The sequence below is a fragment of the Pocillopora verrucosa genome, chromosome 3 (assembly GCF_036669915.1).
Source record: "Pocillopora verrucosa isolate sample1 chromosome 3, ASM3666991v2, whole genome shotgun sequence".
In the NCBI taxonomy this organism is placed as follows: domain Eukaryota; kingdom Metazoa; phylum Cnidaria; class Anthozoa; order Scleractinia; family Pocilloporidae; genus Pocillopora; species Pocillopora verrucosa.
This window is the reverse complement of record NC_089314.1, coordinates 1893569-1919425: the sequence shown is the minus strand read 5'-3', so window position 1 is coordinate 1919425 and position 25857 is coordinate 1893569. Positions and strand designations below refer to the sequence as shown.

The window sequence follows — 25857 nt, the reverse complement described above, 5'->3', positions numbered from 1 at the left end:
TCTCACGCCCTGTGCAGATCACAGAGCTGCAATGCTCGAAGGGAATTTGTACATTCTACATTACGAATGTCATTTCTTGTTTTCGTAAGAGAAGGTTATAATGTTCTTTTCTATTGACATGTGCAATATCAAACCCGTCCATTCATTTTCGCGCAACTATGTTACCTACTTTATTTGACGTGGTACAAAATCAACGGACAATTATCAGCCAATAACCCCATGTTAACATTTGTCCGATTATTTCCGTCGAAAAGCAAGAAAGCCAACGTAAAAAGCCCAACAGTTTCACTTTCTCGACTTAATTACGTTAAAAGGGAGAAAAACGAACTTATTTTGTAGAGTCCACAGGTGTTGGGAATTAAAGGCTGATCTCAAATGCTGCTCTAGAAAGTACAAAAAAGATAACAAAACTTTGTTTTATACGCACGATACAAAAATTAATGAGAGGGTTATAAAATAAATATCCCCCCTTCTAGCTTGCTGGCATGTCGCCTGATAATGCCCTTGGCTGAGAGATTGTCCTCAAAATTTCAAATTTACCCTCAAAGCCTTGCTTCTTGGCCAAAGATTCATTTTTTGGACAATTTCTCGGTCGTGGACATAATCAGCCGACATACTCGACATAGCCGCCTGCCTCGACAGCCTTCTCGTGTTTTTCCTTTAATAATAAGACTGTCAATTCTAAGTAACAGTTTCTTCCTCACTCCTAAGGTCGTCAGGCAAGGTACTGATGAATGTTTGGAGACGAAGGTGCGAAAGACTATAGAGGTCTAGGAATTTATTGGTCATCAACATGCACGAGTAAAACTGCTTGACGCCAGTGCTGTCAGCCGGGGCCATATAAACTTTGATGATCTCACTAGAGATATCAGCTGTGGAACGGACTTATGACGTACACATTACACTCATGATGTCGGATATAGGGGACAGTGTGGGGTTCCGCTCCCCCACCATCAGGATTTTTTAACTACTTGCCTAAAAGCAAAATTCTTTCAACGACAGGATCGCATATGAGTACTCAGCTTGAAGAAACTAAAGCTTATCATGTAGAGATATTCAGTACTTTGTAAAAACTAAAACAAATACAAAAAATTGTTTTCTGCATCGAAGTTTGGACTACCCCCTCCCCCTTCCCCCAAATATTGAAGATGAGAACCGTGGTAAATCCAGTAGAAGTGAGCGTTCCAAGATCGACGAGAAGAGGCACGATGATGCAAATCAATGAAATTCCGGGAAGTATCAAACTGTAGTAAATCCAGAACACAATTCTTATGGGAGGAGCCTACAATCTCAGAAAGGTTTCATCGATAAAGAAAATTGAAAAAAATGAAACTTCTCAAGCTTATTTTATAATTAACAAAATGTCATGATCTGTTCTTACACTGAGCAACATCTCTTTAATTAGAAAGCTCTACAAGTTTTAATACGAAGTGCGAAAGCTTATGTTACAACAAAATGCATTGGACTGTTCTTTGAATAAAGCGACAGCTTTTTAATTACGAACTGCAAATGGTACTCATAAGAGCGAAAGTAATATTCCGGGGTGCGACAGTAATTTCAAAGAGCGAAGATTATATTACAAAGTGCGACAACTTTTTTATTAAAAAGCGAGGTAAGTGTACTTATAAAGTGCGATATTTATTGCAAGGGCGATGATTATTGCAACAGGAAGTTAAACAGGTGAAACACATCAACATACTCCAAGACCACGAAACTTTCCTAAACGGGTGAGGAGATCAAATAGTTAAGATGGACCAATCTAGCAACCAAAATAACCCAGCTTTTTAACGAAGGAGGCTTTCGTATTTCAATACTATTATGAACGATGGCTTTTGTCTGACGTACACGTTTCTCACGTGAAACGTTTATTCCATTCATATACGTTAATGAAGTATTATTTTAAACATAAGCTCAAGTTTCACGATACTGAGATAGTCTTGGCTCTCGTGGATTTGAATTTAGATCGATGTAGTGAATTGTATACGGTAATTTTCCTTTAAACTTAACATAAAAAAAATAATGATTAGGGAGATTAAAGTGGGTGTATTGACAGCCGTCACTTAAAAATTACTATTCCGCATAATAGACATAAAATGTCAAAAAACAAAATTAAAGCCCTATTTTTAATTTCGCGTGTTATTTTCCCATTCCCGCTCAGCTTTGTAACAGCCCCCCAGCACGCATCAACGCCGACAGGCTAAACAGCGTCAAATAGCTTGCTTCAATGTGATTGGATAACAGCCTTCACAAGCGTGAAGTGGAAATACATTTATGTAAACAAACTCCGACGCCCCGAAAAATTTTAAGTCGTTTTCTCTGGCAAAGTGCTTTGGCTTAAGTTTTGATCTTTGGAAAGTTTATTGTTGGCTGGTATTCAGTCAATTTTCGTGAAATTTGATGATAATGTCAGAATTATAATGAACCCCAAAAGTGTGTCCCGGATTTTCGATTTTTCCTTATTTCTCGAGATATGGCGACTACATTGAAAACTTTGCTCAAGAGTGCTACTTTCAAGTTTAAAAGATAATAATCCAAAAATAACGAATCGTAAAAATACAAATCCCGGACACCCTTTCCAAGTTCAAAATATATGCAGATCACGTTCCGATATAAAAGAAACGTGTTGATTAAAATGCGTCGTCCTATAAACTTATCTTGTAAAGCGTCGCGGCGTGAGAGAATAAGCTCCCGTTCTGTTCAATGCATATCTCAAATCACTGTTTATTAAGTTTTAAGAAAATGTATTCTTTTACTGGAATAGGGCGCATAATTTTAGGCTATCTCAGTTGGAATAAAAGCGCTAATTTTCTATCTGTGATACTTTAAGCTCAAAGTATCACCTGCTTTAGATATCAAACGTTCACCACTCTTCGATATCTTTTGCGTTTTTCCCGTTTGTCTTTTTCCGCCTGGCAGTTAAGAGAAAATGGGTTTTTTCACAAGTGAGTAACATTTTTTCAGTACACAGAACATTTAACTAAGTATTTAATTCATAGAAGAAACAAGAAAGTTCTTGTTAACGGACAAATTGACATATAAGGTTTTGCCTGACTCACGTACAAACTTGGAAATGACAAATTAAGTAAAGAACCACAACCACTGAACCTGTCATGTGACAGGAACCTTTCCGTCAGTTGATCAAACAAAGCGGAACCTGGAGATTTCACCACACGTAAAACTTTCTACAAATATCTAACTTCCGCCACGCTACTGCGTCCCTTGTCTTTTACCGTTTGGTAGTTCAAGATAATACTTTTAAATTTTGTAACGCTCTCAGTGTTTCACAACTCAACCCATCTGTTTCACCTGCTCCTCCTCCTTAGATAATTGCCATATCATGACCCTTAATAAATGCCACACTAGAAAATTATCACTCTGAATAATTATATATTTTTTTTCTTTTTGTTCTTTATTTATCGCTGCTGTTAGCGGACGCAAGGCATTCAGGTGTTAAAAGTTCACTGGCCACTATCATGCTGCTCCTGCCTCTTTTAGTGTCTTTTCCTTTACTGTTTAACTTGATGTTTGCCATGCAAAACAGCGCTCTCTATCGATATCCAACAGGCCGTGCTTCGTTTGGTAAATTCAAGTGCGACCCTTTCTATTTCTTATGGGAAGAGAAACTTACATCGTCCATGGTGGAAGATAACTTGGACTGCACTTTCCTTTGTGTCGGTGAACCAAAGTGCTATTCGTTCAACATAGCAGTGTATCCTGACTCCAAAGGTCTTTATCTGTGTGAGTTATTGGCCACAGACAAGTACAGAGAGGCTGAAAAGGTTCATGCAAATGCTACCTTCCATCACTGCAGTCCGTCGGTAAGATCTGTTCATATATTTGGTGCTTAACACTCTTCGTATTTCTTCAAATACAAACTGAATGATTCAAGGAACGTTTACTTTGTTTCTAGTCTCCATGTGAAAGCGCTCCTTGTAAGAACGGAGGTGTCTGTGTTCCTGAATATGAAAGGAACTCCTATCATTGTGAATGTAAGCCTGGATTTTGCGGAACTCACTGCAAACGCTGCAAACGTGGAGGTATTGAATTTAGTCTTTTACTGTTGCATGTGGTAGAACTGGAAGAGTCACAAACTGTCATAAACCACTATTCTTGTATGTATATGGTTTACCTCTTTTCAACTTTTGGCTATGAATTTAATTCAAATCGGTCTATTGTACTTCTTTTCCCCAATAAACATTCCCCAAGTATATTTCCCGTAAAGAGAAAATAAATTTCGTGTTCATGTCAGGCACTTTATATTAAGATAAATGAAATCTTTTACTTCTAAACTTCTTATGTTCTTTGTTGCTTTGTTATTTGTTTTTCAGGGAATCGAACTTGCAGTGACATCAAATACTGCAATCCTGAGGCTAAAAGTGGCTCTTATGTCATCGACCCTGATGGAGAGGGCGGAGTGAAACCATTTAAAGTCTTCTGTAACATGACTGACAAGGACGGGATAGGAGTGACAGTTGTCAGTCACGACAGTGAAAACAGAACACTGGTGGACGGGTTTGATGGCCCTGGTAGTTATTGGCGTAATGTTACTTATAATGAAACCAGTCTAATTCAGCTAGCAAACTTAACTGCTTCATCTTCTCACTGTGAGCAGTTTATCAAATACGAGTGCTATCATTCAGTGCTCCTTCTCAATGGTAGCATGTTCGGCTGGTGGGTATCACGTGATGACGAGGAGATGAATTACTGGGGTGGAGTCAACTCTGTTCCCTTTAAATGTGCATGCGGTTTGAATAACACCTGCGCGGACATCAGTTACGGCTGCAACTGCGATAAGAATGATTACTATTGGCGAGAGGACAGCGGTTTACTAACGGACAAGTCCAAGCTTCCCGTGATTCGAATGAGGTTTGGAGATACTGGTGTTGATGAAACAGGATATCACACGCTCGGAAAACTGGAGTGTTATGGACTCATCTAGAATTCACATTTAAACATTGTATTCCCTTAGTCAGACCTGAAAAAAATGGAGGTCCATGATAGTTAAGAGAAATGTAGTGAATTGGTAATTTGATTGTAATGTAGTAAGAAAAATGGAGAAATTCATAATGTGTAGTTAAAAGTATTTTCAAAAAATTGTTACCGAATGTCATACTTAGTGTTAGACTGCTCAAGTGTTTTGGACTCATTTAAGACTCAAATACAGGTCATCAACTTTAAGTAGTTGCTATAGTGATACTTGTGTGTCAAAACTAATTTGTTTTTAATTAACATTTCCCTTTTACCGCGTTTGAGAATTCCAAGAGACTTGAAAGCTGTTGCCTGTGGTGAAAAATCTGCCATCATTTTACAAAACTCATACATGCTTCAAATTCGTTGGAATATATCTTTGATGTAATTTGATGACACAATTTGTTAACCAAAGCAAAAGGGAGACGACCAAGCTGGAAGTTAGTCTGCCAAGGAAATCTTAAACAAAAGATTCTAAAGACGTCAAGTTGCAAACTTTCACCCCTATTTGAATCCAATAAATACGCTCAATTTGAAAATGACTGTAAGTCTTATATTAGCACTTGAATTCGAAGCCTACATTAGATAGTCATCTTTGTTATAATGGCCTGATTATTCTTAAAAGCAACCATATTTCGGTTTTATTTCCCTCTGTTTGGATTTTGCAAGTGATTAAATTATTTGGCTAAGACATTTTATTAGACCGAGCTCGATGACCTCTCGTTGGCGCCTTCTGCGTTTCAATATGTGCTCGCGAATTCTCAATACCACTAAACAACAAAATGTTATGTATTGTGTTAAGGATTTAAAGATCTGTGACCATGACAGTCACCTTCAGGACAAATTAAATCAATACTCTTTGTCACCTTCACTCCCCCTACCCATGGAGCTTGAAAATGCAATCAATCGTTTTATTTTTCGAGTAATATGAAATGGCCCGCTCTTCGAATGCTCTGAAATACCCTTTAAGTTTCTTCGATATGTTTTTATTCTATGATCATTTCCGATGAAGTTTGGAGGGTTCAATAGGGGGGGTCATTAGGGAATCAGTAGGGTGGGTGGGTGGGTCTAATTTGTCAAAGCGAAATTAATGATTTTGACGAATTTTCGCCATTTTCGTTATTGCATGCATTTCTCTGCACATATCTTAATTAGTAAATCGTTGGAGGTCTTTAAAATTCAGTTTACTTTGTCAGAGAAAGACTGAGTAGGTGTAAACAAAATTTGTGACTCGTGCTAAATCAACAACAAACTTAAAGGGATTTTAACTGGTAATAAACGTCAGCTGTCAAAGGTACTAACATCGTCAACCGTCATTAGCCCCAAGATTTAAACCTCAAGAGTCAAAATTGGGAAAAAAATCAACTTTACTTTGAAAAGTCTTGTAACTCTAAATTACCTCCTTATACAAGAAATTATCCAGTTTCCATCAAAGTGGATTTGGAATATTAATTGATAACGAACCAACAAAGTACATGTCATTATTAAATATATTTATGCATATAGCTGCCAATGTTTTGTTTCAATAAAGCCCTTGCAATAAACTGTTAAGCAAAATTTCTAAACCTACTGATTTATGAAAGTATTCTGCTGAATTAGCCATACAGTTTTTGGCGATAATATTTACTTAGGTGTTACTTAGGTGAAAAAATATATTTTGTTTTAAGTCTATGTAATTTCTCCTTTCGGTTATCTTAATTTCAAAAATGAAGCGCATTCGGAAGGAGAGATAAAAAGTAACGTATTACATCAACTTTTCTAAACATGAGACATAACGTAATCCTAAACAAGTAATCTGTTAATGTTATTCTTTGCTAATGCTGTAACATGTTCACTAAACAACATTCGCAAATATATATAAGTTTTCTTATCTGGATATTATTTTGAAACTTTTACAGGAAATATTTAATGAGTAATTGCACAATGTTTATATTTGAAACCAGTATATTGTTTCATTGAAAATGTTAATATACAGAGAAGAAACGACTGACATTTTTTGCAAACAAAATACATAATCGAGGCTCGCGCGTTTTCCGATCCACGTAAAGGATTTCCTAACATTTTCAAGACATGAATAAATTTCTTCAATTTCTTTGTGCTGAACTTGTTCCAATTTAAAATGATTATTATTTATTAATTAGATTAGCTCCTTTTAAGTCACTAAGAGTAAACCTGCTCAGTATCTCTTTATGATCAGAGAATCCATCCGGTAAATAGAACATCGCAACTTTTTTCTACTAACTGCGGGAGGTAATGAAAGATTAGTTTGATATTTGGTGTTTTTAATTTTGCTAAAAAAAAATTAAAAATTAGAAATGAATCGTTTTCTCTTTCTCAAAAAGCTTCCTAAGAGAAAAGAGTCTTGGCATGATAAAATAAAAAAATATTAAATAAACAGCTGCTCCACCTAAAAAGAAGAAACTTGTGGTCGGTGCCAATTTATGATCTCAATTTATTTCATATATTGTTATCCTGGTGCGAGCCAAAACATAACTTCTTAAAGCAAACCTGCTAACAGGGACATGTGAAGAAGTAAGTAGAAACTTATTTTCAAGTTTGTTGTAGAATAGGGAGCAGAGTACCAAAATCCCCTTAAAATTAACAAAAAATTGGTTCAAACCAATATAATAAATCATTAGCATGGTCAGAGTTAATAGATATTGAAATGAATATTTAAACCTTTCTAAACCCGTTGTATAGAAGGTATTAATTGACATTGTCCCCTCAATAGAGAAAAAAACAGTTTGAAAGCAATTCTTGTTAAAAAAAAAAAAAAAAAAAATTAAAAAGTATCATGCAGGTTTGTCAAGGAGAGTTTTATTTAAGATGACTTTATAAAACTTACTGTTACACCTTTACTTCCCCTATAGTAGAAGTTTATCCCACTCATGGCACCTGCTTCATAGATGTGGCTACTAATTCTTAATTACCGACAGGCAATTATAAAGGACCTATTTTTCATTTGCATGTAAGTGTTCGGTATCATACATCAGCTCATTCCGGTGGTGAGAGTTCATCGGCCACTGTCATGCTGCTTCTGCCACTCTTGTTGTTTTTTCCTTCTTTGTTAGGATTGTTGTTTGCCACACAAAACAGCGCTCTCTATCGATATCCAACAGGCCGTGCTTCGTTTGGTAAATTCAAGTGCGACCCTTTCTATTTCTTATGGGAAGAGAAACTTACATCGTCCATGGTGGAAGATAAGTTGGACTGCACTTTCCTTTGTGTTGGTGAACCAAATTGTTATTCGTTCAACATAGCAGCGTATCCTGACTCCAAAGGTCTTTATCTGTGTGAGTTATTGGCCACAGACAAGTACAGAGAGGCTGAAAAGGTTCATGCAAATGCTACCTTCCATCACTGCAGTCCGTTGGTAAGATCTGTTCATATTGGTGCTTAACACTCTTCGTATTTCTTTAAATACAAACTGAATGATTCAAGGAATGTTTACTTTGTTTCTAGTCTCAATGTGAAGCGCTCCTTGTAAGGACAGTGGTGTCTGTGTTCCTGAATATAAATGGAACTCCTATCATTGTAAATGTAAGCCTGGATTCTGCGAAACTCACTGCAAACGCTGTAAACGTGGAGGTATTGAATTTAGTCTTTTACTGTTGCTGTTTACTGGAAGAAACACATACTGTCATAAACCACTATTCTTGTATGTATATGGTTTACTTCTTTTCAACTTTTGGCTATGAATTCAATTCGAATCGGTTTATTGTACCTCTTTTCCCCGATAAACATTCCCCAAGTATATTTCCCGTAAAGAGAAAATAAATTTCGTGTTCATGTCAGCCACTTTATATTAAGATAAATAAAATCTTTTACTTCTAAACTTATTATGTTCTTTGTTGCTTTGTTATTTGTTTTTTAGGAAATCGAACTTGCAGTGACATCAAATACTGCAATCCTGAGGCTAAAAGTGGCTCTTATGTCATCGACCCCCATGGAGAGGGTGGAGTGAAACCATTTAAAGTCTTCTGTAACATGACTGACAAGGACGGGATAGGAGTGACAGTTGTCAGTCACAACAGTGAAAGCAGAACACTGGTGGATGGGTTTGAAGCCCCTGGTAGTTATTGGCGTAATGTTACTTATGATGAAACCAGTCTAATTCAGCTAGCAAGCTAAACAGCTTTATCTTCTCACTGTGAGCAGTTTATTAAATACGAGTGCTATAATTCAAGGCTCCTTCTCAATGGTAGCATGTTCGGCTGGTGGGTATCGCGTGATGACGAGAAGATGAAGTACAGGGGTGGAGTCGTGCGCGGACAGAAGTTACGGCTGCAACTGCGATAAGAACGATTGGAATTGGCGAGAAGACAGCGGTTTACTAGCAGACAAGTCCAAACTTCCCGTGATTCAAATGAGATTTGGAGATACCGGTGAATTTGTGAGTCATAATGAATCAGGATATCACACGCTTGGACCACTGGAGTGTTATGGACTCATCTAGAACTCATGAAGACTGTTTATTAACCATTTAAGAGATAACTTGAACAGTTTACTCTCTCCGTCAGACCTCAATTATAGTTATAATTATTAGTTATATTTACATGTAATATTTTCAGAATCTCAGCAGTGTTGTGTAGTTTTCCATGGTTTCTTTTTAAATAGCGCACGTGGTAGACTTTTTCAAAAAGGCAACCAATATTGTTAAGAGCAAACTTGAATCGCTTAAAGAAACATCTTCCTTTTCGAATAGTCACCAGGCATCAGAGTTTACGGCAATTGCATAAGGCGAAAAGTAGCTCTGATTTGATTCTCTTCCTATATCAGAACTGAAGTCATGTAAAGCAGCAAAGTAATTTCTGATTCCCGGATAATAAAAATATTGAAACAAAGAAAGATGTTTTCCTTCCTGCCTCGAATGTGTAACAAAGAAAAAAATGGAGACCTCATGATGAATTAAAAACTAAAGCTCCAACGCTCTACCCCTGAATCACAGAGACTCTGTGGTAAGCTGAGCCATTACTAACTTCATGTCACACGCAGGAGGCATACTGTAAGGATCAGCTATGCAAATATTTTCACTTCAGGCTTAAAACAGGTGCAAACAAGAAGCAAGGAATTCAATGTTTTCCGTTTACTTTGAGGTCCAACGCTTAACCTCTCTAACAAAAGAATACACTCGTCGATGTCAATGGGAGAACCCATAATCCATCAAATATTTTTGCTCGCGTGCGATTGGTCTAAACGTGACTCGTGACCGAAAATATCCCAGCTACAAGTGGGAAATATCCCAGGTAATAACCCACCTATTGATGTTCGCGACTCAATTGGCTTCGGTATGTCATGTGGTACAAAATCACCGGACAATAGTCACGCAATAATCCCCCTATACGTCGATATTTGTCCTCCGTTAATTTCCGTCTAAAAGAAACAAAGCCATAGTCTTTGTCACCTAACAACTCGTTTGGTAGAGTCCAGTGGTAATGATGTTTAAAAGCTGACCTCAAATGCTACTCCAAAAATTACAACAAAGTCAAAAAAATTTGCTGTCAACGCGCGTTACGATAATTAATGAGAGGGTTAGAAAATACATACAGCCTCTTGGCTTGCTGGTACGTTGGCTGCAAGCTGATAATGTCCACGGTCAAGAGATTCTCCCCAGAATTTCACATTTTCCCTCGAAGCTTCGCTTCTCGGCCTCATATTCGTCCATTAGACAATTTTTCAGCCGCAAACATTACCAGCCTACATACCAGCCGCCTGGAGGGGTTTATTTACCAAATATACCCCGAGTGATGTTCTCCAAATTTCAAACCTCACATCCACAACGATAAAACTATTGGTTCAAAATTTAATTCAAGATGAGAGGGGGTTTTTCTTGTTACAGAGAAATGAACATGTTTATTTTTTTTATAAAGTTGTACCAGAGGACAATGAAAAGTAACTATCCCAGGAAACAATTAGCTGTTCGTAAATATTTTTCTTGGGCGTTGCTCCATTTGACGCAAAATTATGCTCTTCACAACAACAAACAAACAACAAACAATCTGTTCCTCGTAGTTCACCATTTTCCTCGAGCTTCGCTATCGGTAAACTGTTCACATTTCGGGACAGATAATGTGTGCGGACAAATATCCGTGCATATTTTTGTGCCAAATGGAGGCTATTGTTTATTTACTCGTTACCACAAAATTGAAAGTTAAACTGAGTAGCTAATTTTATTCACTTAATTACGGTATTGAGCTTAGACTCATTTTCTTCTTCAAGTTCCTGCCAAGTAAAAAGGAAAGACAGAATAGACAAGTCACATCAAAGGGAAAGAAGTTCATACCAAGTCCTGAAAACTTTTAATTACTGACAGAAGTGGTTAAGGCTTGCCACAGGAATTTTCAGGTGCATTAAATTTAAAGGAATGTTATAAAACTTTTTCATTGAATTAAGTGATAAAAAGTTCAAACTCCTTGTTTGGAAACTTTTTTTCTGTTGTTGTGAAAAAAAGCTTCAGGAATGCTAGACTCTGGATTGACTCTGAAACTACTCGTCCTCAAAAAGACCCTTTGCTTGACAAATCAGACATATCATTATCTTTGTTTCATAAATGGAGCAAATTCCAGTTCTTCAATTTGCCTTGGGGAAGTTCATCCTTATTCATTACCACCTAATGGGGGGAAGGGGTGAAGGGGGTGCGGGGGGTGGAGGGGGGGTAAAGGGGTTGGAAGATTTTGGAATCACATGCTTCTCGGGGGGGGGGGTGGGAGGGAGGGGGATCAGTTGTCACTAACAGAGAAAGTCCTCTAACAGTCATATTTTCTGATAGCTCAAGAATTTTTCTTGTTTTTACTCCAAGTGTTCATTAGCTTATTCTGATCATCTATTTCCATTTTATAATACTCAATCAAAATGCCCTCTATATATAGTCAGAGTAATTAACCTTCAGTTGTTTCCGCAACTTCAAAACTTCTATTTCTTGCTTGCAAGTGGCAATTTAATGGCACCATACAAACAGAAGAAAAAATACAATTAACCATCTCTTGCAACAGAGAAAAAGATTAATATGGAATTTTAACAATTAAATGATAAATTACTTGAGCATGGAGACCACAAGTGTATCAAGGAGGGGGGAGGGGGGGGGAAAGGGGACACAGAAAAATGACCATTCATACAAGCATAACTTACAGTACCAGTACCACTCAATACTAACTCAAGCTAATTGATTAAAATTAGGTACATCTTTTTACCTTGGATTTCACACCATCAACTTCTTTTTCAATTTCCTTTTCCTTTATATGTTTGTACTGAAGAGTTAAAACAGCTAATCTATTTTAAAGCAAACTGCAACAGGGAGAAGGCATGACTGAGAAAATCAATCAAACCATCTCAATGAAACCCACCATCTTTACAAATAATACAAATGACATAAAAAGATCTAACAACTAACTGTATATGCATTTTTTTACCCTCAAAATTAGTCGTTCATCTTCTATCATGGTGGGAAGGAACCTCTGCAAAAATAACAAGATTTTACATTTACCTCAATGACCAGTTAATTTAGAGAAATTATACGTTCTTTGTGTTTGCTTTACAACAGTCTTTGACTGGTCCAGGGAACTTGCACACCACACACATCAAATTGGATCCAACACTAAAAACAATCACAACTTGGTTACTCATGTTTTTCTGCCCTTCACACAGTTTGCTTTTTTTTCTTTATGCTCATGTTGGCTCCTATTGAAATTTCCTCCACTCAAATTTGCTGCTATGATTTCTATGGTTTTGGTTTAATTTATATTGATGCTTATATTTTTTCCCTTCACGAATTACCAAATGTCCTCTTGCACATTAGCTTATTGTGTGTTTTGCTGTCACTTCCTGTTTTTTTTTGCCTCTAACCTTCTCAAAGCCTTTTAACCTTTCCTCCTTTTCTTTAATACTCCTTAGCAAGACCTGCTTCTTTTTAGGCCAGTCCTCCATTTTGACTGACATCTTCTAGGAAATGGGTTGCGTGGTATCGCAACTCAGGATTACAGCTTCATACCTATGAAGCAAAGATTGAATAACCACCGAAACCATTACTAGCCTGCATGAATATTGCTACCAGCTAAAAGACTGGTACTAACAATGTGGGTGAAACAGGGCGCAGGAGACCAGGTGATAGTCCAGGCTTCCCAACACCCCGCCAGGTCATTGTGTTGTGTTCTTATGCAAGTTAACAATCCAATTTGTGATCATGTTTAACAGTTACAAGCCATTGCATGGGGTTGGATGGAAGTCCCGCAAAACGGGTCAAGTCATAGCTTCCTAGTACACTTCCAAAACTTTTTGCCTGCGGTGAAAAATCTGCCATCATTTTACAAAACTCATACATGCTTCTAATTCGTCGAAATACATCTTTGATGTAATTTTTACGATGACACAATTTGTTAACCAAAGCAAAGGGGAGACGACCAAAAAAGCTGACGTTTCGAGCGTTAGCCCTTCGTCAATCGCTCTGACGAAGGGCTAACGCTCGAAACGTCAGCTTTTTTACTCTTCACGGTGGCTAATTTACGATTTCAACCCAGTTGTTAACACTAAATTACCTGCTATACTCTCCCACCGACGCAGCACCACAGTTTCTTTAGAAACTTACTCCTTTATTCACTCTTTAAATGCTCTAAAATACCCTTGAGCAGGATACGAAGTCGGTCCTGTTTTAATTCATCAGAATCTGGCGACGCAAAGAAATGAAATTATCAGAAAATACAATCTCAGGGAAATCATGATTCTTTTAAGCCATCATGTAAATAAAGTTTCCTCGATATGTTTTTTTTACTTTATGATCATTTCCGGTGAAGTTTGAATATATATTGATAACAAAGCAACAAAGTGCATGTTGCTGCCACCGTTTTGTTTCAATATAGCACTTTGCATAAACTGTTGAGCAAAAAGTCTAAGCCTATTGATTTACGAGAATATTCTGTTGAACTAACCATACATTTTTTGGCGACGACATTTACTCAGGTGTTCAAATAATAATTGCATTTTTTATTTCAGTTTATACAGTTTCTCCTCTCGATTAACTTAATTTCAAAGATAAAGCGCATTCGGAATGAGAGATAAAAGAAAGGCATAAAGATATAATATCATAGCATCAACTTTTCTAAACATGATACACAACGTGTCAAAATATCTGAATATTCGCCAAAGTCATGACGCCTTCTCCTTTATTGTATAACAGTGGATTGAATTAATTAGTGTTTCTGCAAGCCGGAGGCATTCCACATTTTGACGCTTAAACAAGTTTAGGCGCAATTAAATAATACCAGAGGTTGCAAAGATCTTCCGACGATCTTTTGGTATATTGACTGAAGTTAAATAATTTTTTTGGTTCCTGATTGGTATCCTTCTAAACAGCTATCGCTGGTAAAACCCCCATTGTTCGTTCTCTCCAATGTATTTCCTGCAGACAAGGTGTCTTTTGCTGTTATTATAATGCACTAGCAGACCGTTGTTTTGCATCTCAGGCCTACATAAGGCGGAGAATATATTTTTTTATTGTTTTTTTAGAGGGCACGGTAACGAATCTTGCAATCTGATTGGTTCTTTACCCGGTCAGTATTTTCCTATCTCTGCCCACGGGCCACGGTAACGCTTTCGTGAGTCGCCGAGTACATCCCAACTTTCGTTGTCATTTTTCATAAATATACCTCGTTTTCCGGCTGGGCAGTATTTTTAAGCAAACACGTCGGTCACTACCTCAAGCCGATAAATAACTTATGAATCCTCTCTTTTCTCTATATCAAATCACTTTGGTTGACAGAAAAATATTAGTTTCAGAATGAATTTGTATAAACAATAGTGTCATTACGGTGGTTGACAAGCGGCCTAAAAACTGTCTGCAATTAATTTTAATCGTTCACAAAAAGTACCCAGAAAGTTGAAACGTGAGGTATTTGGTTACAGTTAAACTAAATGATGGAACTTTCATTCATTTAATATCTGAATTTTCTCGAGCAATTTGTCATAGTGAAAGAGCGAGCGAAGTTTTAATTTAAGTTCTACAACAAATATACGCTCCCGGTGAGTCTTTCCAATTCCGTTCAATTTGGACATTTGTACCGTAAATTGCACAACAGAAATTGAAGGAATTTTTTGAGAAAAGGCCGCATTAAATTCCCTTGTGTCTCGTTGGAGTGTGCCGTTCGAATTTAGTTTTTGTGAAGGAAAGACCAGAAACTTTCATCATCCACGGTAAAAGATGAGTTGGACTGCGGTTTTCTTTGCCTTCGTGAGCCAAAGTGTCATTCGTTTAACATGGCAGCGTATCTCGACTCCAAAGGAGTTTATCTGTGTGAGTTATTGGCCACAGACAAGTACACAGAAACTGAAAAGTTCCATGCAAATGTTTCCTTCCATCACTACAGTCCGTTGGTAAGATCTCTCCATATGTTTAGTGATAAACACTCTTTGTAGTTTTTTTAATTCAAACTGAATGATTCAAGGAATGTTTATTTTGTTTCTAGCTTCCGTGTGTAAGCGCTCCTTGTAAGAACGGAGGTGTCTGTGTTCCTGAATATGAATGGAGATCCTATCATTGTGAATGTAGACCAGGATTGTGCGGAACTCACTGCGAAAGGGAAGGTATTGAATCTATCCTACTTTCTGTTGCATGAAGTACTGAAAAAAAACTCATACTTGTGATCACTTTCATTCATGTCTTTACCCGCAGTTCAAATATATGACTTTCATGTATTCTTAAACGTTTAAAACTCATACTGTTATTCTCAATCACCTGTTATAAATTGATGGTTTACCTATGTTCAACCTTGTGCTGTAAAATTAAATGCATTCGAATCATCAAACCGCCTAGCAGGTAATTTAGTGTTAACAACTGAGTTGAAAACGTAAATTAGCCACCGTAAAGGGTAAAAAAGCTGACGTTTCGAGCGTTAGCCCTTCGTGAGGGCGATACCAATCGATACCAATCTGGGTTAACGCTACCTCTTTATTCTTTTTTACTGCCTTCCCGATAAACATACCTTATTTGGCTTTTCCTTTAAAGTGCCTATGACAATAATTTTTTTTGCATAAATATTTAGCTTATCGTATGTTCAAACCAATTCCGATAAAAAACAAAATTTCAAATAACTTCAAACTCGGTTTTTCGGGCCTAAAAGTGCTCTTGTTTTGTTTTAAAAGTGTCCCGTGGACTGGTAACGAATTAGCGGGTTATGACGTAGAAAACTGTGAAAGCTCTCAGTGGACACTTGCAAATCTCTCACTTTTCTTGTAATTTTGTATCAGTCAGCGTTGAAATACTGTCCGATAGCGATGTATACCTACCTTCACCAAGCTCTACCAAGAGTTGATACTTCGTACCCAATTAGTAAAGAAAAAATTGGAAGTTACGAGAACGGTTCAGCCCTACGAAGGAGAACCATGTGTATCAAACGAAGATTTAGACGAAGACTGACAAAATGGTTTCTCGCCTGCGGTGTTTAGGTCAAGACGAGAACAAAAATACTCCCGATACTGAATGTTTAGTTGTTGCGTTTGGCGCTTTGTTTTCTACGGCGAAATCCATTTTAAAAATAAGTAGCTGTGTCCGTTTTGGTCGTCTTAAAATTTTATTCCTTTGCACTAAGTGGGGCGAAGGTTCTCCTTGCTCAGTGCTCTAGTGTTTCGTTGCTGTAGAGTAATTCCCTTAGCAAACCAAAAGCTAACTTTTGACGAAAGAATCAGTTGTACTATGAGGCACGATGACTTTCCGCCGAGAAGTCATCGGGCAGTTTCACTGCAAGTTGCTTCTTTTCTCAGAGATTGCAAAGGCAGAGGTTATCGTCGTCGAGCCGATCAAAAGGGAAATAGTGAGTTTATATAGATTCAAGTCAATCTCAAACAAGGGTTTTAATAGAGAAAAACTCATTTAGTTTAAGCACAGCATTGCCATATGACCCATTTCGCTCAATGGCAAATAACTGACATTTGTGTTGCAAATAAATATTTCGTATGCATCGACTTTCGTACAGCACTTGGATTCGCCACCATCCAATTCAATTATATTTGTGTTTATTTATTTATCTCGTCGGAAACCTAGGTTAGAAGAATACACAGCCCTTTCGAGCTTGTGTTTATACCAGTATCCGCGCCAGAGGTTTCTCACTGCTCAGGCAACAGGATATCGGTCAGCTCAGGAAAGGGCTTGAACTTGCTTACAAATAATGTATTTCTGTTATTAAAATACGATGACGATCCTTTCTTCTAGATTTCTCCTTTCTTTACAATAATTGCCGACGTGTCTTCACAGTTTTCTATGTCACAGCTATGTAACGTGATCGTTTTGGCCGCGCGCTTTATGGGAACACTTTTTGGCCGACAAATCGTAATTTCAAAGCGCTAAAAAAATTGTCAAGGAGAACTTGCTAGGCGCAAAGGTCGATTATTTATACTTTTAAACGGAGCTATCAGAAAATGCAAAAAAAAATAATTTCGTGTACATGTCAGGCATATTATTATATTAAGATAAATGAAATATTTTGCTTCTAAATTTCTTATGTTCTTTGTTGCTTTGTTATTTGTTTTTTAGGAAATCGAACTTGCAGTGACATCAAATACTGCAATCCTGAGGCTAAAAGTGGCTCTTATGTCATCGACCCTGATGGAGAGGGCGGAGTGAAACCATTTAAAGTCTTCTGTGACATGACTGACAAGGACGGGATAGGAGTGACAGTTGTCAGTCACGACAGTGAAAACAGAACACTGGTGGATGGGTTTGAAGCCCCTGGTAGCTATTCGCGCAGTGTTACTTATGATGAAACCAGTCTAATTCAGCTAGCAAGCTTAACAGCTTCATCTTCTCACTGTGAGCAGTTTATTAAATACGAGTGCTATCAATCATTCCTCCGTTTCAATGGTATCATGTACGGCTGGTGGGTATCACGTGATGGCGAGAATATGACTTACTGGGGTGGAGTCAACTCTGTTCCCTTTAAATGTGCATGCGGTTTGAATAACACGTGCGCGGACAGCAGTCACGACTGCAACTGCGATAAGAACGATAGGAATTGGCGAGAGGACAGCGGTTTACTAACAGACAAGTCCAAGCTTCCCGTGATTCAAATGAGGTTTGGAGATACTGGTCTCTCGGGCAAAGAAGAAGGATATCACACGCTTGGAAAACTGGAGTGTTATGGACTTACTTACTGAGAACTCACTAAGACTGTATGTTGAACATTAAAAATATTACTTGAAGACTTATTCTTTTTCTCAGATCTGAATTAAAATGGAGGTCCATGATAGTCAAGAGAAATGTAATGAATTGGTAATTTGATTGTAGTGAAGTGAGAAAAATGGAGAAATTCAAGATGTGTGACTAAAAGTATTTGAAAAAAATTGTAGCCAAATGTCATACTCAGTGTTGGACCACTCAAGTGTTTTGGACTCATCTAATACTCAAAATAGGGTCATTAACTTTAAGTAGTTGCTATAGTGATACTTGTGTGTCAAAACTCATTTGTTTTTAATTAACATTGCCCTTTTACCGCGTTTGAGAATTTCAAGAGACGTTAAAGCTGTTGCCTGCGGTGAAAAATCTGCCATCATTTAACAAAACTCATACATGCTTCTAATTCGTTGGAATATGTCTTTGATGTAATTTGATGATGACACAATTTGTTAACCAAAGCAAAGGGGAAACGACCAAGCTGGAAGTTAGTCTGCCAAGGAAATCTTAAATTAAAGATTCTAAGGACGTCAAGTTGCAAACTTTCACCCCTATTTGAATCCAATAAATACGCTCAATTTGAAAATGACTGTAAGTCTTATATTAGCACTTGAATTCGAAGCCTACATTAGATAGTCATCTTTGTTGTAATGGCCTGATTATTCTTAAAAGCAACTATATTTCGGTTTTATTTCCCTCTGTTTGGATTTTGCAAGTGATTAAATTATTTGGCTAAGACATTTTATTAGACCGAGCTCGATGACCTCTCGTTGGCGCCTTCTGCATTTCAATATATGCTCGCGAATTCGCAATACCACTAAACAACAAAATGTTATGTATTGTGTTAGGATTTAAAGATCTGTGACCACGACAGTCACCTTCAGGAAAAATTAACTTAATACTCTTTGTCACCTTCACTCCCCCTACCCATGGAGCTTGAAAAAGCAATCAATCGTTTTATTCCTCGAGTAATATGAAATGGCCTACTCTTCAAATGCTCTGAAATACCCTATAAGTTTCTTCGATATGTTTTTATTCTATGATCATTTCCGATGAAGTTTGGAGGGTTCAATAGGGGGGGGGGGTCATCAGGGAATCAGTAGGGTGGTTGGGTGGGTGGGTCTAATTTGTCAAAGCGAAGTTAATGATTTTGTCGAATTTTCGCCATTTTTGTTATTGCATACATTTCTCTGCACATATCTTAATTAGTAAATCGTTGGAGGTTTTTAAAATTAAGTTTACTTTTTCAGAGAAAGACTGAATAGGTGTAAACATAATTTATGACTCGTGTTAAATCAACAACAAACTTAAAGGGATTTTAACTGGTAATAAACGTCAGCTGTCAAAGGTACTAACATCGTCAACCGTCATTAGCCCCAAGATTTAAACCTCAAGAGTCAAAATTGGGAAAAAAATCAACTTTACTTTGAAAAGTCTTGTAACTCTAAATTACCTCCTTATACAAGAAATTATCCAGTTTCCATCAAAGTGGATTTGGAATATTAATTGATAACAAACCAACAAAGTACATGTCATTATTAAATATATTTATGCATATAGCTGCCAATGTTTTGTTTCAATAAAGCCCTTGCAATAAAGTGTAGAGCAAAATTTCTAAATCTGCTGATTTATGAAAGTATTCTATTGAATTAGCCATATAGTTTTCGGCGATAATGTTTACTTAGGTGTTACTTAGGTGAAAAATATATTTTGTTTTAAGTCTATGCAATTTCTCCTTTCGATTATCTAAATTTCAAAGATGAAGTGCATTCGGAGGGAGAGATAAAAAGCAACGCATTACATCACCTTTTTTAAACATGAGACATAACGTAATCCTAAATGAGTAATCTGACCATTTATCCTAAGTGAAATGTTGTTCTTTGCTAATGCTGTAACATGTTCAATAAACAACATTCCCAAATATAAGTTTTCTTATCTGTATATTATTTTGAAACTTTTACAGGAAATATTTAATGAGTAATTGCGCAATGTTTATATTTGAAACCAGTATATTGTTTCATTGAAAATGTTAATATACAGAGAAGAAACGACTGACATTTTTTGCAAACAAAATACATAATCGAGGCTCGCGCGTTTTCCGATCCACGTAAAGGATTTCCTAACATTTTCAAGACGTGACTTCAATAAATTTCTTCAATTTCTTTGTGCTGAACTTGTATCAATTTAAAATGATTATTATTTATTAATTAGATTAGCTCCTTCTAAGTCACTAAGGGGAAATCTGCCCAGTATCTCTTTATGATCAGAGAATCCATCCTGTAAATAGAACATCGCAACTTTTTTCTACTAACTGCGGGAGGTAATGAAAGATTAGTTCGATATTTGGTGTTTTTAATTTTGCTAAAAAAGAAAAAATTAAAAATTAGAAAAGAATCGTTTTCTTTTCCTCAAAAAGCTTCCTAAGAGAAAAGTGTCTTGGCATGATAAAATAATAAAATATTAAATAAACAGCTGCTCCGCCTAAAAAGAAGAAACTTGTGGTCGGTGCCAATTTATGATCTCAATTTATTTCATATATTGTTATCCTGGTGCGAGCCAAAACGTAACTTCTTAAAGCAAACCTGCTAACAGGGACATGTGAAGAAGTAAGTAGAAACTTATTTTCAAGTTTGTTGTAGAGTAGGGAGCAGAGTACCAAAAATCCCCTTTAAATTAACCAAAAATTGGTTCAAACCAATATAATAAATCATTAGCATGGTCAGAGTTAATAAATATTGAAATGTTTATTTAAACTTTTTAAACCCGTTGTATAGAAGGTATTAATTGACATCGTCCCCTCAATAGAAAAAAAAACAGTTTGAAAGCAATTCTTGTTAAAAAAAAAAAAACTAAAAAGTATCATGCAGGTTTGTCAAGGAGAGTTTTACTTAAGATGACTTTTTAAAACTTACTGTTCCACCTCTACTTCTCCTATAGTAGAAGTTTATCCCATTTATGGCACCTGCCTCATAGATGTGGCTACTAATTCTTAATTACTGACAGGCAATTATGAAGGACCTATTTTTCATTTGCATGTAAGTCTTCGGTGTCATACATCAGCTCATTCCGGTGGTGAGAGTTCATCGGCCACTGTCATGCTGCTTCTGCCACTCTTGTTGTTTTTTCCTTCTTTGTTAGGATTGTTGTTTGCCACACAAAACAGCGCTCTCTATCGATATCCAACAGGCCGTGCTTCGTTTGGTAAATTCAAGTGCGACCCTTTCTATTTCTTATCGGAAGAGAAACTTACATCGTCCATGGTGGAAGATAAGTTGGACTGCACTTTCCTTTGTGTTGGTGAACCAAATTGTTATTCGTTCAACATAGCAGCGTATCCTGACTCCAAAGGTCTTTATCTGTGTGAGTTATTGGCCACAGACAAGTACAGAGAGGCTGAAAAGGTTCATGCAAATGCTACCTTCCATCACTGCAGTCCGTTGGTAAGATCTCTTCATATATTTGGTGCTTAACACTCTTCGTATTTCTTTAAATACAAACTGAATGATTCAAGGAATGTTTACTTTGTTTCTAGTCTCAATGTGAAGCGCTCCTTGTAAGGACAGTGGTGTCTGTGTTCCTGAATATAAATGGAACTCCTATCATTGTGAATGTAAGCCTGGATTCTGCGAAACTCACTGCAAACGCTGTAAACGTGGAGGTATTGAATTTAGTCTTTTACTGTTGCTGTTTACTGGAAGAAACACATACTGTCATAAACCACTATTCTTGTATGTATATGGTTTACTTCTTTTCAACTTTTGGCTATGAATTCAATTCGAATCGGTTTATTGTACTTCTTTTCCCCGATAAACATTCCCCAAGTATATTTCCCGTAAAGAGAAAATAAATTTCGTGTTCATGTCAGGCACTTTGTATTAAGATAAATGAAATCTTTTACTTCTAAATTTCTTGTGTTCTTTGTTGCTTTGTTATTTGTTTTTCAGGAAATCGAACTTGCAGTGACATCAAATACTGCAATCCTGAGGCTAAAAGTGGTTCTTATGTCATCGACCCTGATGGAAAGGGCGGAGTGAAACCATTTAAAGTCTTCTGTGACATGACTAACAAGGGCGGGATAGGAGTGATAGTTGTCAGTCACGACAGTGAAAGCAGAACACTGGTGGACGGGTTTGAAGCCCCTGGTAGTTATTGGCGTAATGTTACTGATGATGAAACCAGTCTCCTGCAGCTAGCAAGCTAAAGAGCTTTATCTTCTCACTGTGAGCAGTTTATTAAATACGAGTGCTATCATTAAAGGCTCCTTCTCAATGGTAGCATGGTCGGCTGGTGGGTATCACGTGATGACGAGAAGATAAAGTACTGGGGTGGAGTCAACTCTGTTCCCTTTAAATGTGCGTGCGGGTTGAATAACACGTAAGCGGACAGCAGTTACGGCTGCAACTGCGATAAGAACGATTGGAATTGGCGAGAGGACAGCGGTTTACTAACAGACAAGTCCAAGCTTCCTGTGATTCAAATGAGATTTGGAGATACCGATCTCTGGGGCAGTGGCGATGAAAAAGGATATCACACGCTTGGAAAACTGGAGTGTTATAGACTCATCTAGAATTCACATTTAAAAGACAACTTGAACATTGTATTCCTTTAGACAGAACTGAATTTACATGGAGGTCCATGATAATGAATTGGTAATTTGATTTTAATGTTGTGAGAAAAATGGAGAAATTCATAATGTTCAGTTAAAAGTATTTGAAGAAAAATTGTAACCGAATGTCATACTCGGTGTTGGGTCGCTGAAATGTTTTGGACTCATTTAAGACTCAAATACAGGTCATTAACTTTTGTTATTGACCTGTATTTGAGTTGCTCTTTTGATACTTATATATCAAAATTCGTTTTTTTTAATGGTAACATTCCTCTGTCACCGCGTTGGAAAGCTTTGCCTGCAGCAAGAAACCTGCCATCTTTTTTGCAAAAGTCATATATATTTCCAGTTCGTCGAAATATATCTATGATATAATTTAATGATGGCACAATTTGTTTACCAAAGACAAGTGGAGACGACCAAGCTGGAAGTTAGTCTGCCAAGAAAATCATAAATAAAAGATTGAAAGGACCGCTTAGTTGCAAATTTTCACCCCTATTTGAATCCAATAAAATACGCTAAAAATCTGAAAATGACTGTAAGTGTAGTATTAGCACTTGAATTCGAAGCCTACAGTAGATAGTCATCTTATTGCAATGGCCTAATATTTCTTTAAAAGCAACTATGGTTCGGTTTCATTTTCCTCTGTTTGGATTTTGCTAGCGACTAAACTATTTGGCTGAGGTAATTCATTGGACAGAGCTTCATGACCTCTCGTTGGCGCATTATGCATTTAAAATCTATGCACGCAAACTCTCAATACCACTCAACAACAAAATGTTATGTACTATGTTAAGGATTTAAAGTTCTGTGACCATTACAGTCACCTTCAGGATAAATTATATTAATATTCATCGTCACCTTCACTCCCCCTACCCATGGAGCCTAAAAACGTTGTCAATTGTTTTATTTTTCGAGTAATGGCCCACTCTTTAATTTAACTTCTGCTATCAATTAATCTTGATTAACCTATACCTATGAGGAAAAGTGACTTTTACCTCAAGTTTTACACTATGTCTTACTTATTTTGTGTTTTAAATTTTACTTTTTAGGAAAGTCCTGGGTTTCAATGATGAATTTTTTTTTCCTGAGAAGCCCATTCTATACACTTTAAAATGACATATTGTAGGTGTTATTCCTGTAAATATTTGTTGAGATATGAATTAAAAACTGAATGTGGACAAATTTGTGCGTTTTTTGTAACTGCAGGAGTTGGGTTAAATGCTCTGAAATACTCTTGAGTGGATTACGAAGTTGGTCCTGCTTCAATTTATCAGAAAAAGGCAACTTAATCTGGCGACGCAAAGCAATAAAACGATCAGAAAATACGATCTCAGGGAAATCATGATTGTTTTAAGTTATCATGTAAATAAAGTTTTCTCGATACGTTTTTACTTTATGATCATTTCCGGTGACGTTTGGAGAGCTCAATATAGGGGGTCATTGGGAATCAGTAGGGTGAGTGGAATTTGTCAAAGCGAAATTGATGATTTTGACAAATTTTCGCTATTTTCGTTACTGTATGCATTTCTCTGGAAGTATTTCAATTAGTTAATCGTTAGAGGTCTTTAAAATTATGTGAATCAGTAGGGAATCATTGGGAATCAGTAGGGTGGGTGGAATTTGTCAAAGCGAAATTGATGATTTTGACAAATTTTCGCTATTTTCGTTACTGCATGCATTTCTCTGGAAGTATTTCAATTAGTTAATCGTTAGAGGTCTTTAAAATTAAGTTTCCTTCGTCAGGGAAAGACTCAATAGGTGTAAAAATAATTTATAACTCGTGCTAAATCAACAACAAAGTTAATATGGGTTTAAACTTGCAATAACCGTCTGCTGTCAAAGGTATTAACAACGTCAACCGTCAAGATTTAACCATCAATAGTCAAAATTGGAAAAAAAATCAACTTTCAACATTAACCCCTTTATTGAGACCTTCTTTTAACCTTTACTTTGAAAAGTCTTGTAACTCTAAATTACCTCCGTATATAAAAAATTATCCAGTTTCCATCAAAGTGGATTTGGAATATTAATTGATAACGAAGCAACAAAGTACATGTCATTTTTAAATATATTTATGCATATAGCTGCCTACGTTTTGTTTCAATAAAACACTTTACAACAAACTGTTGAGCAAAATTTCTAAAACTTTTGATTCATGAAAGTATTGGGTTGAACCAGCCATATATTTTATGGCGATGATATTTAGTTAGGTGTTCGGATACAAAAATATATTTTGTTTTAAGTTTATGCAATTTCTCTTTTCGATCATCTTAATTTCAAAGATGAAGCGCATTCGGAATGAAATAAAAATATAGCATCATTACATCAACTTTTCTAAACATGAGACATAACGTGTCAAAATATCCGAATATTCGCCAAAGTTATGACTTCTTTATCGTATAACAGTGGAATGAATTAATTGTTGTGCTTCTGCATTCCGCATTTTGACGCGTAAACAAGTTTATACGTAATTAAACGATACCAGAGGCTGCAAAGATCTTCCGACGATCTTTTGGTATATTCACAAACATTAAATGATTTTTTTTTCGGTTCCCTATATGGCATACGTAAACAATTATTCGCCTCCACTTTGGTGAATAACTGTTGATTATTTATTCCTGTTATCCGCGAACTAGCATCTCTGGGATACAAGGCCGCAAAACGTTCATTTCAGTGACGATAATGTTCCAGTTTTTTCCCGTTGATTACGATAAGTTACTCATCAGTTCTATATAACTATCCCTGGTAAAACGCCCATCGTTCGTTCTCTCTATAATGTATTTCCTGACGACAACGTGTTGTTTGTTGTCATTTTAGTGCACTAATAAACCTTTTGTTGCATCTCAGGCTGATACAATTCGAAGACTATTTTCTTTTCAATCTAGTTATGTAGAACAAATGTAATTCAACGCTGCTTTGCAGGCCTTGTTGAAATTGCACCTAAAGTAATCTTAAACGAGTACTCTGACCATTTCTCCTAGGTCAAATGTTATTCTTTGCTAATGCTGTAGCATGTTCGATAAACAATATTCTCAAATATGAGTTTTTCTATCTGGATATTTGTTTCTGAACTTTTTACAAGAAATATATAATGAGTAACTGTGCAATGTTTATATTTGAGACCAGT

At 36.7% G+C, this 25857-nt stretch overlaps 1 protein-coding gene and 2 pseudogenes across 3 annotated transcripts; all 3 read left to right on the top strand.

Annotated features, from left to right (window-relative positions):
* The first annotated feature begins 3456 nt into the window (after positions 1 to 3456).
* LOC131770532 (contactin-associated protein-like 2) lies at positions 3457 to 18747 on the top strand. 3 transcript variants are annotated; one of them, XM_066163110.1, is made up of 3 exons: positions 3457 to 3818; positions 3911 to 4037; positions 17486 to 18747. In XM_066163110.1, exons 1-3 carry the CDS (start codon positions 3474 to 3476, stop codon positions 18103 to 18105), a joined length of 1092 nt encoding a protein of 363 aa, XP_066019207.1. In that variant the 5' UTR covers positions 3457 to 3473; the 3' UTR covers positions 18106 to 18747. The 3 variants fall into 3 exon arrangements, with proteins under 3 accessions (XP_066019207.1, XP_066019208.1, XP_066019209.1); XM_066163111.1 differs by lacking the exon at positions 17486 to 18747 and adding an exon at positions 4329 to 5489; XM_066163112.1 differs by lacking the exons at positions 3457 to 3818; positions 3911 to 4037 and adding exons at positions 15137 to 15330; positions 15423 to 15540.
* LOC136279416 (contactin-associated protein-like 2) lies at positions 7997 to 9424 on the top strand (annotated as a pseudogene).
* A 2469-nt stretch (positions 18748 to 21216) lies between the features above and the next one.
* LOC131768852 (contactin-associated protein-like 2) lies at positions 21217 to 22688 on the top strand (annotated as a pseudogene).
* Positions 22689 to 25857: the final 3169 nt, after the last annotated feature.